The sequence below is a fragment of the Canis aureus genome, chromosome 14, assembly GCF_053574225.1.
Source record: "Canis aureus isolate CA01 chromosome 14, VMU_Caureus_v.1.0, whole genome shotgun sequence".
In the NCBI taxonomy this organism is placed as follows: domain Eukaryota; kingdom Metazoa; phylum Chordata; class Mammalia; order Carnivora; family Canidae; genus Canis; species Canis aureus.
In genome coordinates, this window is record NC_135624.1 from 12,935,336 (window position 1) to 12,951,731 (window position 16,396).

Below are 16,396 nucleotides of genomic sequence, written 5' to 3' on the forward strand. Positions count from 1 at the left end.
AGTATAGATTCTAACTAGATAGTCCAGAAAGGAATCTCTGAATAAGTAGCATGTAAACCAAGATGAATGAATGGAGTATGAGTTAGCTAGGTGAAATGTAAGGGGAAAACATATACAAAGACATTTACAGAATGAAGACTCTAGGAAAAAAATATGTACAGACAGTCCCCAACTTAAAATGGTTCAATTTAGGATTTTTCAACTTTGCAAGGATGTAAAAGTGGAAACTGCACTCTGAATTTTTCCCCAAGCTAGCGATATTACAGCAGGATATTCTGGTGATGCTGGGCCATGGCAGCAAGGTACAACTCCCAGTCAGGCACGTGACTGATCATGAAGGTAAACAGCTCATCCACTTTCCGTACCCATACAACCATTCCGTACCCATACAACCATTCTGGTTTTCACTTTGTATTCAATAAGTTACATGACATTCAACATTCTATTATAAATTAGGCTTTGTGTTAGATGATTTTGCCCAACTGTAGGTTAGTACAAGTGTTCTGAGCACATTTAAGGTAGGCTAGGCTAAGCTATGATGTTATGTAGATTAGATGTATTAAATGCATTTTTCAATTTAAGATGTGTGTTTGTCTGTACATTACTCCATCGTTAAGTCAAGGAAGATCTGTATAAGGTAAATGCCCAGAACTAGAATTGCTGGGTCAAAGAAAAATCACAATTTTATAAAAAAAAGAGAGTTGTTTGCTTAATTTTTTGGAATACACAGACTGACAGTTATAGTTTATGTAGCAAAGGGAACTTTAGAACAATTTACTAACATTATTTAAAACAAGAGAATAAAAATAGACTGGTACTCCAAGCTTTTTGAAACCAGAGCACATCTTCATCCTCACATCCTAAATGCACAGCTTCACACACCAGTCACTAACATCTTGCTGAATTAATGTAAACTCCTTAGGGAGCATAAAAGAAACCAAGTTGCCAAGAGGAGCTCCTCAATCATACTTCATTATTTCTAGAAAAGAGTTTTTAAAAGAATTAAGCTCTCCATCCTCCTCCTCAAGTAGTAATTCTTTTTTTTTTTTTTTTTTTTCAAGTAGTAATTCTTAATGCAAGCCCCTCACACGAAGGATTGCAAAAGCCTCCAAACTGGTCTCCCTGGTCCTATTCCTCCAATCTTCCAAATTCAATCTTCACAGAATCTAAAATTAAACCATTCAATCTCTAAATCTCTTTCTTTTCTATACTTAAAACCCTAAATGGGACCTCATCACCTCCAACTGTACATCGCAAACACAGACTCCAAAACCAACAATGATAAAAAGAGGAGAGACCAAGGACCATTTAGTGAGTAGTTAATAAAGCTAATGCATTTTAGAGGACTATTGTGAGAATTTGCTCTCTGCTTTTTTGATGTTAAAATATCCTTTTGTTTATGAAAGAATGGGTGAGGACATCAGTTTTTAAGAAACATCTCCACTTAGGAACTAGAGTGTATCATGCAAAGTGAAACAAGTCAGTCATAGCAAGACAAATACCACATGATTTCACTCATATGGGGAATTTAAAAAACAAAACATGAACATAGGAGAAGGGGGAAAAAGAGGGAGGCAAACCATAAGAGAATCTTAACTATAAAGAACAAATTGAGGGTTGCTGGAAGAGAGGTGTTCAGAGGATGGGTTATATGGGTGATGGGCACTGATGGCACCTGTGATGTGACCTGGGCATTATAATAAGTAATGAATCACTAAATTCTATTCCTGAAACCAGTATTACGCTATATATGTTAACTAAATAGAATTTCAGTATAAACTTGAAACAAACAAAAAAAAGAAACATCTCCCCTTGGCAAATTAAAAAGTTGGCAAATCTTTGACAGCTGAGCTTTATTTTTTAATCATTAGGGCCCAAGAAAATGTCTGGGAAACAGTGACTTACTCCCCAGATGTGTGGATAAAGTCCACAAGACAAACAGTGCCCTCACCTATTTTTCTAAGTGGTCTCTACTTCTCCAGATTTTTTTGCTCCAGTTACACAGGGCTGCATCAGTGTCCTACACACAACTTACTCTTTTCCATTGCTCTTGCTTTCTAAGGAATGGAATGACCTCAATAACAACTCCTTCTCTTCTTCATTCACTCAATTTATTGAGCACCTACAATGCTAAGCACTAGGAATAGAGTAGTGAACAAAAGAAAATATTACTGATATTAGGGAGCTCACAGTCTAGTGGAGGAAACAGGATATCAAATAAATAGAAAATTAAAAACTATGATGATACTGCTTTACAGGGAATGGAAGGAAGGAGAATGGAATGGTGGGAAAGCTAGTCAATAAACTATAGTTCAGGTAAGATATAACTGATTTGGAGAAGGGTAGAGGCAAGAAGTCAAACCTTGAGCTGACTATATTGCTGACAGACTGAACAGAGGGACTAAAAGAAGAAATACTTCATGACTCCAACATAAGCAACTTTATATATAGACCTGCTCTAATAGTCCCAATTTTTATGCCTCCCTGAATCTATGCCCTTTGCTATGAGCTTGCTATATACTGACCTTAAAGCTTGCTTATATGACTTGTTTGGAAAAATGGGACAACAGCAAACTTATTCCAGGCAGTAGCTTGAAAAAATGCCTGTGTGCTGCTCCTTTTCTCTTGGATTAAGCCTGGGCTAATGAGAGATCACACGGAGTAGAGCTAAGCAAAAGCATCTGAAATAATTTTATACTAGTCTGTAGCCAGAGAACCTCCAAATTTGTGAGGAAGTATAGCCAAGATGAGGAGAGCCATCAAGCAGATGCATAACTGAACAAAGACACAAGAATGAGTCCAAGCCAACACTAGAAGAAACACCTACCCGACCTGCAGACTTGTGAGCAACAGTAATTGCTTACCGTTTTGAGCCACTGAGTTTTGGGTTGCTTTTTTTAATGCATAAACGAAACACAGTGGTACCATTTGCTGACATGAGGTGGAAGAAAGAAAGGAAGGGATGAAAAACCAAGCTCCTTTTAGCTTAGTCCGGTCAACTCCTACCTATCCTTCAGAACCCAACTTAAGATATCAGCTCCAGGAAGCTTTCCCAGATCCCCAGGCAGGTCTGCAAAGATACGTAAGCACTACCATTACCACTACCATTACCGTCTGTACATAACCCAATCACTGCTTTATCACAGTTTTGTAATTATGTTTATATTTTTCTTTCCAAGTAGCCAGCTGCACTTTTATGTTACAGACTGTACCTTTTATTTTTTTTAAAGATTTTATTTAATTATTCATGAGGGCCAGAGAGAGAGAGAGAGAGGCTGAGACAAAGGCAGAGGGAGAAGCAGTCTCCATGCAGGGAGCCGGATGTGGGACTCGATCCCGGGTCTCCAGCATCACGCCCTGAGCCGAAGGCAGCAGGTGCTAAACCGCTGAGCCACCCGGGGATCCCTGCAGACTGTATCTTATTCATCTTGATATCAGCTTGTAAACATGAAACAGGCTCTCAATAGATGTTTACAAACTTTATAAACACTTATTTGATAAAATTCTTTAGATCAGCATCTCTCAATGTGTGATCCACTCACAACATGCGTCAACACCAGTAGAGGTGTGTATTAAAAACGCAAATCTGTGGGCTCCTCAACTAAAATGCTTATTGTACCTCGTAAAAACAAGGGTGCATTTGTTTCGGCTAGCCTCGGATACACAAAATAGCAGAAGTGTAGGTACTAAATCAACTTGTCCTCAAAATCTTCTAGAGATGTTGTCTACGATAATGCCTTTAGTCTGACAGCACCCGTGTGACTGAAAATGCTCTGAACTGCATCGGGAGTTTCTCTTCTGTGACGTGGGGCTCCGCTAGAGGAAACCGGAGCTGGGGGCCCTCCGAGGAGGCGTGGCCTCTTAACGCACACGGTTACAGAGGAGGCTCGAGAGCGAAAGCAAGTCCTGCCTGAGCTTTCTCCGCAGCAGCCCGGGCCGGGGACCGACAGGCGGCCGGAGCCCAGGCAGCGCCGCGAGCCGCAGGACGGACCTTGGAGCCCGGGCCCGCCCAGGGTCTAGCTACCTAAGAGGCGCGCCAGAGACTCCCACTGGGTGCCGGGATGGGCGTCGGTCTCCAGAAGCGGCCCATCCGGGTCCACCCCAGCCCGACCGGCCGGACGGAAGGCCCCGGACGCCTTGCTCGCCCAACTCGGGAAGGAAGAAAATGAGGGAAGGGTCCGGCCGCTGGCAGCCGACAGGGGAAGAACTAGAGTGCCAGGGGGCGCCGCCGCTTCCCACCTGCGTCAAGCTCCAGCTGGTAACAGGGCAAAGGCTCGAGGGAGAGCTTGTAACCCTCGAAACGGGGATCCAGCAGAGGTCTCTTCACGCGCAGAGAGCAATTAGCAGCCACCTCCATAGCCTTCCTGGGTCGCAGCGAGAGAATTAATAAAGCTCTTGTTGAAAGGTCCGCGCTTCGCTCGTAGCGCCGAGGCTCGCAGGCGGCGTGGTTCCCATCCCAGAAAGCACTGCGCGGTGCGGGATGCCTTCTGGGAAATGTAGTGTCCAAGGGAAAGTGGACTCTGTTGCATGTCGGGCTATGTAGTTTTTTGGAGACCTAACGCCCCAGCGACAGCATGGGCCGGACTCTCTTACCCAGAGGGCTGAGCTACCAGGAGGCGGCCCGCGCTGGTTAAATTCTCACATTTATAGGCAGGGGAGCGAGACCCCGCCCCGGAAATGCGTGTTTTAGCTTTCTGTGTGCTTAGGTGCCCGAGCTACTGAGGGTCTAGGTCCGGGCAGCCGAAGAGTGTGGTAGGTAACGGTCGTCAGCGCAAGGGTCATTTCGTCGCTGGGAAGGGACGGCCCTCGCCCGCGGTGATGGTGGTGAGCTATGCCCGTGGTCCTCAGGGCCGGGACCCGGGCCCAGCCCAGGCTCCTTTCGATGTGCTGTCTTTCGTTAGCTTCCCCGACCCGCGCTCGCGGGCCTGTAGGGCTCTCCGACAGGGCGTGCAACCGGAGTTGGCCTGAAGCCAGTCCATGCTTTGTTTTCTGGCTCCTCCCCTCCCGCCTCTCCCGCTGTCTCCGCCCTATTCTATTTTCCCAAAGAATGTCTGAACTGGGAGGGATCCCCTAGCGCCCTCGTTTTACCAGTGAGAAAACTGAGGCCTTTAAGAATTGACTTGCCCAAGGTCACTATCCGTATTTTAGGGGCCAAGGCGAGATCAGGTTCAATATTCCAGGAATGGTACCGATTAGACCTTAGAATTGTTTTGAAAATGTTAGCCTCCAGCTACAAGCGAACATTTCTCAGCCCTTTCTCAGCCCTTCCTTTTTCCTGTTGCACTCAAAAAAAATTTTTTTTCCCAACTCAAAACTCAGTTGCCAGTCTTGAGTTTTCATATAGGCGAGACGGGACACAGCAAAAGTGGTCCCAAGTTAGTGACAAATTATCTGCAGTAATACGAGCTTATTGTAGCTGTTACATTCTAATAACCTTCCTCTCCTTTCTACGTCACTTTGATTTTGGTTGTCTTTTTTCACTGAAAATTGAGAGTTTTCTAAATTAGGAGTTAGTTTGAGATTTGTTTTTTTCCTTTATTCCACCAGCAAGCTTCGATGAAGAGCATACACAAGCACATACTCAGAGTTAGTTTGGCAGTTGTAGAATTCTGGGCACACCCTACAGGAAAAAAAAAAAAAAAAAAGTAAAGCACTTTGAACCTAATCTGGAAATTTCATTTTTCACCAACAGTGCTTAATCTTGTATTACTCTCTAGGTTATATGGCTTCCCCGAAATTTTGAATGCAGTTAAGGTGCAGAAATGATAAGCAGTTATGATGTGCTGTTAAAAGTGTGTTGAGACTGCTGGGCTCAAAGTACATGAGTTCAAATCCTGTCCTCACCACTTGCTATCTTGGTGCCTCAGTTTTCTCAATTGTAAAATACGAATTGTGTTAATAACTCTTACATGAAAGAATAAGTTTTGGGAATTAAATGGGGGAAAAAAACCCAACCCCTGTGTTAGCCCAATACCGGGCACATAAGTATTGCATAAATGATACGATAAATATCATTATCCAAAGACTCATTAATAAAGGGTATATGGCGGAGGAAAATTGTAAAGTGAATTAATCAGTATGACTTCTTGGGATGCAGTGACCAATATTAAGAGTAATGACATTGTTAACACACTGTTGAAATTTATCACCCCCTCAGTTGATAGGATGTTAAGTATATTAGGATGCTTACCTAGAGGGTTTAGAAGAAAATGCTTTTTATGTGTTCTGTATCTGAAAATACATGTTGATGTTCAGGTTAGCAAGATGAACAAAGATGCGCAGATGAGAGCAGCGATTAACCAAAAGTTGATAGAAACTGGAGAAAGAGAACGGTAAGCAAGAGATTGTGTTAATAAATGACATTTAACATCTTTAAATTATAGTTATGTTATATGTAATAAGAGTCTAAATATCAAGGAACAAAACTGATGTCAGTGGAAGGAATTACAGCAAATAGAGATTATCAGAAGTTTCAATTCCTAACTTCTAAAAAAACCGGTCTGCTCAGTATTTCGTTACTTAAAGGAAAGTGAGTCATCTAGAAAGGTGAACAAGAAATGACTCTTTCTCAAAGAATGTATAATCTAATAGAAAAGAAAAAATACCCAAATAACTGCAATTAAAAACATAAAGGTACCCAGTTTTAACAGGGAGAAAATATGGTAGAACCAGTTCAGTTACTACACTCTTAACCTCAGAGCAGCGTGTGGTGTTCCTACTCCCTGAAACATTCGTCTTCCCTGATCTTTTCGTCTACTTCATTTTTCAGGTTTTAGTTTAAACATCACCTCTTCTAGGAATCTATTTAGTCCCAGATACCTTGTTCTATCTAAGCATTTAATCACATTGTATTATATCCACTTGCTTTGCTTGTTTGTGTCCTTCAATATAATCTAAGTCCTTGACAGTAGAAATACCAGTGTATCCCTAAGCATCATCCCTAGCACATAATTAGCCAAGTAAATATTTGAAGAATGAACAGGTTTGGAAGTATTAAACAGAGAGTCAGGAATCAAGAAAGGCTTCCAGAAACAGGATGAAGAATTGCATAAGAAAAATATAAAGAAGGAACTGGAGGGATTTTTGAATTCTATGGTGGGTGGGGTTAAAGTAATCAATTACAAAATAGTAAAAGAGGTACTTCAGCTCGGGGAGAAAGATTAGCAGTTCTTTCAGCCAATAAAGGACATGGAGCCTGCTTCTCCCTCTGCCTGTGTCTGCCTCTCTCTCTCTCTCTCTCTCTGTGACTATCATAAATAAATAAAAATTAAAAAAAAAAAAAGGACAGAAGACATTCTAGGCAGATGGAACAGAATGTGCAGGTACAGAGGTGTGTTACAACATCATACTGTTCTGAGGAACTACAGAATTAAAGCTAGCAGGTAAAGTGTGAGAGTGATGTTGCTGGAACAGTGGACAGGAGGAATGGATTTTGTAAAAGTCCAAATTCTTTCATTTTAAATGATAGAACTCAGAAACTGGCTTAACCAATGGAAATATATAAGCTCATCTAACTACAAAGTTTAGGGCTTAAAGTTGCATCTGTCTCCACTGGGTCCAGGCACTCAAAATTGTTACCAAGTATATGTCTTTCTTTTTCTTTCTCAGCTCTGTTTTCCTCTGTGTTGGCTTTATTCTCAAGCAGACTCTACCCACCAGGTGGCAAAGATTAGCAGTTCAGAATTCATATCCCTCTGGCTCAGACTACCTTTCTCCTAGTAGTTCCAGCAAAGTACCTGGCGTGATTACCATCTTACTTAGGTACATTGGCCAGTTATGGTCAACCTGGCCTAGGTCTCATTTCAATTGTTGGAACCCTATGCAGATTTCTTACACTACAAGTGGTGTCAAAGAAAGGTCAGGAAAGTGGGTGATGGATTTGCAGAAACATCTGTTGTTGACTTTATCCTTGGGTGGTGGGAGTCATTAAAAGATTCTGAGAAAGGGGATGACTACATCACATTTGCTCTTTAGGAATATTAGGCTGGCAATGTGGAAGATAGACTTGAAGGGCTAGAGGTCGATTACAGAAGAATGTGTTAGATTGTATCAGATTAAAAATGTAAAACAGCAAAAATGGAAGGGAGAACTTATAATTTGTTAAAGTAAAAGCAGCCCTCCATGTGAGAAATGAGGAAGAAGACATCCAGAACAATGCCTTGGGGAACTGAGAGAATATAGTATTGGCAGTAATGAATAAAGGGGATTATTTATTATTGGTTGTTTCTTCATTCATACAATTTAAAATTACTGAGTTTCTGCCATATGCTATGTCCTGTTAAAGTGCTAGAGATGGAGTAGTGAACAAAATAAAGTCTGTTCTTTCATGGAGCTTACATTCTAATGGGAGAAGATGGACAGTAAGTCTGTATTATGTAGGCAGTGATAAGTTCTAGAGGAAAAATAAAACTGAGAATAATGAGATGTGTATCTGAGGCAGAGAAAAAGAAGGTTTCACTGATAAGAGGTCAAAGATATGAAGGAATGAGGGGTCTCCCAAGAGCCAAGAACCCAAGATAGGAGCTTGCCTGGCATTTTGAGGACCACAAGCAGGCTCATGAGCCCTCTATAAATTAGGTAAGGGGAAGAAGAGATAAAGTCAGAAGCATAGCTGAGGAGGAGGAATATCATGGAGGGTTATTTAGGCTGTAGCATAGAGTTGGAATTTTTAAGTAAGTTGGGAAGCCACCAAACCGTTTTGGGAGGAGGAAAGAGAGCAAAGTATATAAAGAAGGGAGCAGGGGGACAAGTTAGAGGCTTTGGTAACAGTCCAGTCAAGAGAAGAAGATGGCTTGGACTAAGGGAGCAATAACAAAGATGATGAAAAACATTTGGATTGTAGTGTATACTTAGAACTAGAACCAATAGGAATTGCTTCTATGGATTATATGTATAGTGTTAACAGAGTTGCTGAGTGAAGGATGCTAAATTTTCTAGCTTGAGGAACCAGGATGGACAATGGCATTCTGAAAGGAAGAATAGGTTGAGGTGGAGAGAGGCAGGATTTGGGTTGGCCCTATTAAGATGGAAAGACCTAATTAAATATCCAGATAGAAGTGTCACATAATGAATTTGGGGGGAATATTATTGAAAGAGAAGTGGTTTAGTTTGGGACATGACAGGTTCATGCTGAGAAGTGATTTAGGTTGAAGATTAAGGATTTCTAAGAGTTGAGTATGGAAAAAGGATAAGAAAATACTTTGTTACACCCTTTTTCTGCCATAAGTTGCGATACACACCATTTAATTAATTAATTAATTTATTTATTTTTACCAGCTGGAGGAAAAAAGATACCGCCAATTAAATTGTGATAGGCATACCAATTACTGAATTTTTGAAATGTGGGGAAAAACCAGTCTGAGAGTCAATTAAATACCATATTTAGTATATAATTTAGAAGGTTATTGGGAAAAAGGGGGAAGTTTTTGAGGTTAGAAAGGGATATGATGGGGAAGTAAGAGAATGAAAGGATAAGAATCTGTAGTCAAAGAATAGATTTTGGAGTTTGAAACCTTCGAGGTGTGCTGCTGCAATTCAAACTCAACTAATACTATTTAGAAGTTGTCACAAGACCCATAATATTACTGTTGGTGGAAGTAGAAAGTGTATGAGAAAGCCAGAGAGTGGAGAGTTTCTTGAGAATTATTGTACATTATCTACTTACTTAATTTTACTGATGATGAAAATGAAGTCCAGAGTTCAAATGACTTGCATAAGACCAAAGAATTATTTAGTAATAGAACTAAGATTAGATCACAGTTAAAATTTTTGTGATTAGAAGGCAGCCAACTTTTAATTGAACATTTGAACTTTTGCTTCAAACATTCCTGTCTAAAATACTGTACCTTGTTGTAGTTTAATATGAAAACATTTCTTTTTCAACAGCCTCAAAGAGTTGCTGAGAGCTAAATTAATTGAATGTGGCTGGAAGGACCAGTTGAAGGCACACTGTAAAGGTAATCAGTTTCATTTACAAGATTAGCTAATTCTATTGTTCTTGTTGGCTTGGGGTTCATTAGAAAAATAATAGGCAGTATTTTAAGATCTATTGACTGCCTAACTAATTTTAAACAAATACAAAATATAATCTCCTGGTAGTGATTGCCCCATCTCCTTTTGATAAGACATAATTCCCAGATCTGTAGAAATTTTCATTGTATTTTTCTTAAAACAAGTGAGGTAAGATTTTTTTCTGGCATCAAAGTATGTGTTCCAACCTTTTTCAGTGTGCCTATTCAAAGTAAACATTAGTTATTCCTCTGTTTTAACTTTATAACAAATTGAATACTTTATGATTGGCAGATTCTATAGGAATTATATCTCCTGGCTTTACAGTGTTAAAAAAAATTACTTAGAAAAGCTCTTAGGTAATTCTACTTATTTTTTTAAAATGTAGAATGGAAGCTTGTTAAATTGCTAGGTATTGATGCTGCTGCTAGATAGATCATACATGTCACGAAGATGAGCCTCCTTTTCTGGCTTGGCTTTGGTATAATGGAATTCTGGATATTTTAAATGTGCTGTTAATCACCCAGCACATAATAAGGTTTCAGTAAATGTTAACTCCTTACCCTCTTCTCTTTCCTTTGGCCCAGCCTAGAGAAGAGAAAGGAACAAAGGAGTTATTCTGTACTTTAATTCTGGGCTATGAAATTACAAGTTAGACTCAAATAATAGCTTTTTCCTCTTTCCATACTTATTCAACAGGTGGTATGGTTATGGTGAAATAAGATATGTATAGTTAAAGATTTCCAGCTTATTACACATGTTAGATTTGACCTTATAGTCACATTCATTCTAATTGTTAAAATTGTTAAGTTATAGGTTATTTAGCTGAGAAATGAACAGGCTTTTAAGATTTTGATCTGGTGAATACTTAATGTGTTTAAGGTTGAACTAAATCTTCATTAGAAAAGAAAAAAAGAAGTATCCTCTTTTTTTTTTTTAAGACCAGTCTGCACTCTAAAAACATGATCTTAACCCTTCCTCTATGAAAATCTTTCTTACAGATAATGATTTTAAATGATATGATTTGTTTTTTGCTTTTGCATAAGAGGTAATTAAAGAAAAAGGACTAGAACACGTTACTGTTGATGACTTGGTGGCTGAAATCACACCAAAAGGCAGAGGTAAGGAATATAAATTATATGGAATGAAATGTGTGCTGAAGACATTTTTTTTCTCTCTCTTGCTGGTTCAACTTTTCTTTTTTTTTACAGGGAAAAACAACCTTTCCAAAATTATTGGGTACTCATTGGGAAAGATTATAATTGCCTACCTGCCTCTCTAGCATAGTCTTGAGTAATAAATGAGATGAGAGGTATAAAATGTTTTTGCACTCTAAAACAGTATACAAAAGTAAGTTGATAATGGTTGTTAAGATAGATAATTTTTAAACTTTGGGATTTTGTAGAGGCAAGTATTACCTGAAGTTAGAATTTATAAATTTTATTAAGTATGGCCTGATTTCACTTAAATATTTAATAATTCAAAGTTTTACTCCAGCCCCAGAATCAATGCTCTGCTGTTGCTTTTCTTTTTGAAAATAAGGAAAGCCCTGTCTTCTTAAGTGTCTAAATTAAGAATTTGGTAGTTCTAAAACTTCATATTTGGGGTAACCTATATTTAAAATTCACACTACCATCATCTTTATTTCCTTACAGAAGACAAAAGAAAAAGAGGAAATACTATATTAACATTGATTATATGTAATAAATATTAAGTTAGGAATTACATTACATTGTTAGCTAGTTGTGGCTACATTATTTTCATTTATTTTTTGAAGGGTTTCTTTTGGTAATTTTAAGTGGAAGCAGATAAATTAGATGATCCATTGCTTCTTTTTCACGTAGAAGTAGTAAAAAGAATCCAAGTGTAAAAAAGTTTGAAAATTATTACAAGAAAATACTAATTCTCTGAACTACTTGCTAAGAAAGAGCTATAGAATCCCGTGGTCCTTTCCAGCCATCTGTAGGCCTGCTTACACCTAAAAAAACATGACTTTTTCATCAAGCATGTCTCAGGGATAGAAAAATAAAACACAGTATTTATAGCTCCCTGCATGAATTTACATTTTTTTTTTAAGATTTTATTTATTCATGAGAGATACAGAGAGAGGGGTAGAGGCATAGATATAGGCAGAGGGAAAAGCAGGTTCCCTGCAAGGAACCCAATATGGGACTCAATCTCAGGACCCCGGGATCACACCCTGAGCCAAAGGCAGATGCTCAAACCACTGAACCTCCCAGGCGTCCCTGAATTTACATTTTAAAATAATTTTATTTGATTTCTTTTTCTTTCCTTCTGTAATTTACGCTTCAACTATTAACATTTTGGAGCTGGTTATACAGGGTAGAAATTTCCTTTGCTTCTCCTTTAACACTCATATCTTGGACATTTCGATCCCTTATAGTGTCACTGCTAGAAAATGGGCAAATAGAGAACAGAGAAATAAAAATAAATGTTTTATGTTCTTAGTCTCCTTTTATAGCCAGGAGAAGTATTTATTTTTTTTATTTTTTATTTTTTTTAACTAAAATATAGTAGAATTGATCTTTTTTTAGTGTGCACTTCTATGAATTTTATACACATGTACAGATTCATGTAATTGCCCTCTTCCCCTCCAAAAAACTCCCTCAAGCTATCCTTTTATAGTCACACCTTATCCCTAACTCCAAGGCAACTGATCTATACTCCATCACCGTAATTTTTATTAAATGTGTTTAATATACATACTGATCACATTTCCAGTGGTCTTGAATTAAATATGTAGCTTTTATTTCTAGCAAGCTTAAACTAAGCAATCTGTAAATAGAAGTACGTGTCTTACTTAATTTGTGTACTTATTTGTGGAATTCAGTGTACAATTACTGAACTGTATCTGAAGTTTTCATTTCCTTTGGATACAAACAAGTAGCATTAGAAGTTTTAGTGAATTTCCTATTGTCCTTATTTATTAGTAGCCAGGAAAGGAAAAACAATAGTGTAGTTTGTTTATTGATATTGAATTGTAATATAAAATTACTAACAGCAAGGCTCTAATTAAAATTCCAAAGAGCAGGGCTTTTTACAATTTTTTAATTTTTTAGTGATACTCTGAATATTTAATAGTCAAATGGTTCAAAATTGAAAAAGTAAAAATACCACAAATGTAACTCCTGTTGCAATTTTTGCATTTTTGCTGAGTCAGAGAGTATGTGCACGTATTTCAATATGTATTGCCAAATTACCTTCCTCAAAATGTGGTACCGATTTTATGTTTTCTACCAGCTAATATAAGAGAGCCAGTTTTCCCTCAGTCTTGCCAACAAGGGATATTACTGACCTTTGGTATTTTGGTCAACATGATTGGTAAAACATGCTGTCTGAATGTGGTTTTGATTCACATTTCAGCTATGAAGTTAAACCCCTTTTATGTTCAAGAACTGTGTTTTACCTTTTCTTCATCTTTTTTTGGTCATTATTAGTCTGATGTTTTTCTTACCAATTTGGAGAAATTGTGTAGTAAGAGATCAGCACATTTCTGTAAGAGTGTTTTCCCACTTTCTGTCTTTTGCCTTTGTTTATTGTGATTTTGACCAACTTATTAAATTGTCATTGTTGCTTTTATATCAGATTTATTCATCTGTTATAACTCTCTGTATTTCAAAAAGGCCTTTTCCACTCCTGGTTTAAAGAATTTTCCCATGTTTTTTTCTCATCAATGTGCAGTATATTTAGGTATTGGATGGATAATTTACTCAAATAATGAATTGCAGATATACTTTATTTTTTCAGATGTCTTTACCTCTCTTTCTTTTTTGAAGCATATGGGTTATTCATGAAATTATTTTATTGTTAATTCTGAATGAAATATCAAATACCAATTTGACATATATTAATTAGAATCTTCTTACTCTTATATCTTTATTTTTATATTTCAGCCCTGGTACCTGACAGTGTAAAGAAGGAGCTCCTACAAAGAATAAGAACATTCCTTGCTCAGCATGCCAGCCTTTAAGATTGAATTAGATTGTGTTGTTTTGTGGTTTTATTTCTGAAAGTAAAACTTGCCATAAATTAGGAATCAATTTCCCAAATAAAATCCTTTTTTGTATGATGGTATACAGTTTTCAGTAATGATGTATACATTGTATTGATTTTTTCCCTAAATGTGTTATTTTAATAAATATCTCATGAATGAGCTTGAAGTTTCCTTGGATTTTGGAATAAAAGGGACTTTATTAATAATATACCAGATTTGTTGAGAGGAAAATTCAGCAATTAATGCAGTTTAAGTGTTAAGTATGTACATATATCTGTGCTAACAACTGAGGAGAAGTAAGCAGGCTCTTCTTACTGTCTGGATGTGGTGTATTCCTCTTTTGAATCTCTATGATATTTTATAATACATGTCCCATCTTGTACTACAGATGTCTTATTTCTGCTTTGTTATAAATGCTGAGGGTTGGGACTGGGTCTTACTCATCTTTATGTGCCTTCCTTATTCCTCAAAGAATTTATCATCTTATTGGAAGAGAGAACATTTGCAAACTGGCTCCATACCAAGCTCCTCTCACATATTCTACTCATCTGAACTTTGAGAGCAGAAAACTCTAAATTGCATCCCCACATACTAAGGTCAAGAAAGAACTTAATGGGAAATAATCTCCACCTGTAGCTTTACTCTGACATCAAGATTGCCAAATCCAATGGACTCTTGTGTGTTCTTATGTGACCTCTGCTGGAATGAGAATGTTGACCATCCTGCCACTTGGAACTTTCTTCCCACTACTCACATTGTGTATTCCTACCACTGGAGGTTCCTTCTGTGTCTTGTGGATACCTTTTGCTGTATGGGACTTCAAATAATGGTGTTTCTTAGTGCTCCCTCCTGGGCCCTCTGCTTGACTAATGATATACTTTTCCTGGGCAGATCCCAGGGAACTTGGGTTGGACCATGGCTTCAAATACAAACTTGTTGATAAATGGTAAATCGTTTCTCCAGACCAGACTTCAACCCAGCCTCCAGACCCTTATACCCAACTGCTGTGGATCAGCTTTCTTGGATGTACCATAAATACCTTAAACTGACCACACCCAGGATAGTGACTTACCTTCCTCCAGTAACTGCCCCTACTGCGTTCCCTATCTCTGAGTGGTACCTTCCAGATGTACAGATTACCATGTTAAAATACTGATTCAGAAGGTAAGAGATATGGCACAACATTCTCTGTTTCTGACAAGCTCTCAGTCAATGCTTGTGCAGCTGATGGAGAGGACCACTTTGTAGCAAGGCTGTCAGTGGCCCACTTTTGCCCTCTTAACTGCCTTAGTTCAGACATTATTGCAGTGGGCTCCTAATATTTCCTGCTGTAGTTATTTCATGCTTCTTCCAGTGACTCTTCCACACTATTACCTAAGTGACCTTACTAAAAGTCAAGCCTCGTCATTTTATTCTACCTGAGATTTCCCATTGGCTCTTAGTTCACAGTGTAGAATTCAGGCTTGACCATAGCCACTAGGTCTGACATTTACTAGTCACTCCAAAGAGTCCCCCGAAGTATCCAGTAACTTCATCCCTAAATGCTTAACAAAACTCCACCAACCTAGAAAGCCCTTTTACTTCTCTCACTCCTACTTTAACTTCAAAATTCAGCTCGAGTTTTGGTAAAAGCATTTTAACATTCCTTTGGTTTGGATTCCCAACCACTTTTTTTCTGTAAGAAATTACTGTGTGTAATTTCTCTTCACCACAGTGGTTCTTGAACTTTGCATACATCTGGAGGGGAGGAAACAGGACTTTTTTTTTTTTTTTTTTTTACTTCGCATGATCTGTTTTTGGAGATGGATGGACAAGGGAATGAACATTAGGGGAGCACAAAATAAGATAACAATACAATTGGGTATCATTGAGAAGACTTCGTGTTAATTTTTGGTTTACTGTTCCAGAGATACAATTTTATCTTTCTGATGAATTTATCTTTAAAGTGTAGTCTTTGAACCAACTGGACTTGATTATGTAAAGTGATCTCTCACACACAAAATCACAAAACCTACACAAGAGTTTTTGTTTCATGTCTTATAAAGCAATGATCTTAAAGCAATGGTAGTTATATTCATTGTTCTGTTGCCCATCATCAAAAAGGAAACAGTCTTAAATGATACAACAGAAATATTAGTAACAATAGTTCTTATTTTACAGTACTGTATATGAAAACAAGCCAAAAACTGCTCATGAAGATATTTTAGAAGCTCAAAACGAAAGTGAGAAAATGAAAACAAAATATTTTGAAATGGAACAAAAGAAAGTTGAATAGAAAGTATAGCAATTGAAAGTACTAAAGAGTATAGTTTTAAATGATCATGCCAAAAAATGCCCACCTCTACCACCACCTCTATGTTTCTTTGACTTCTT

At 38.0% G+C, this 16,396-nt stretch overlaps 2 protein-coding genes and 1 long non-coding RNA gene across 8 annotated transcripts in view; 1 reads left to right on the forward strand and 2 right to left on the reverse strand.

The window, feature by feature from the left end:
* The window catches only part of NUDCD1 (NudC domain containing 1), an 82,214-nt gene extending 77,725 nt beyond the window's left edge, over positions 1-4,489 (reverse strand). The window contains exon 1 of one of the 2 annotated variants that reach the window (XM_077846988.1): positions 4,240-4,489. In XM_077846988.1, the coding sequence (XP_077703114.1) occupies positions 4,240-4,357 (118 nt within the window). In that variant the 5' untranslated portion in view covers positions 4,358-4,489. The remainder of the gene's footprint in view (positions 1-4,239) is intronic. The other variant, XM_077846990.1, reaches the window with a different exon arrangement.
* ENY2 (ENY2 transcription and export complex 2 subunit) lies at positions 3,875-14,182 on the forward strand. 5 transcript variants are annotated; one of them, XR_013351609.1, is made up of 6 exons: positions 3,875-4,258; positions 6,256-6,332; positions 9,886-9,956; positions 11,055-11,129; positions 11,220-11,358; positions 13,923-14,182. XR_013351609.1 is itself a non-coding variant. In XM_077846991.1 (5 exons), the coding sequence occupies exons 1-5, from the start codon at positions 4,166-4,168 to the stop codon at positions 13,997-13,999; spliced, it is 393 nt and encodes a 130-aa protein (XP_077703117.1). In that variant the 5' UTR covers positions 3,890-4,165; the 3' UTR covers positions 14,000-14,182. The 5 variants fall into 5 exon arrangements, 4 of the variants coding, with proteins under 4 accessions (XP_077703117.1, XP_077703120.1, XP_077703119.1 ...); XM_077846991.1 differs by lacking the exon at positions 11,220-11,358 and having other exon boundaries at positions 3,890-4,258; XM_077846994.1 differs by lacking the exons at positions 3,875-4,258; positions 11,220-11,358 and adding an exon at positions 4,282-4,405.
* Positions 4,559-6,420, reverse strand: LOC144283187 (uncharacterized). The gene is made up of 2 exons (XR_013351610.1): positions 6,191-6,420; positions 4,559-5,620 (listed from the first exon to the last, which is right to left on the reverse strand). It is a non-coding gene; the product is annotated as an uncharacterized LOC144283187 (long non-coding RNA).
* Positions 14,183-16,396: the final 2,214 nt, after the last annotated feature.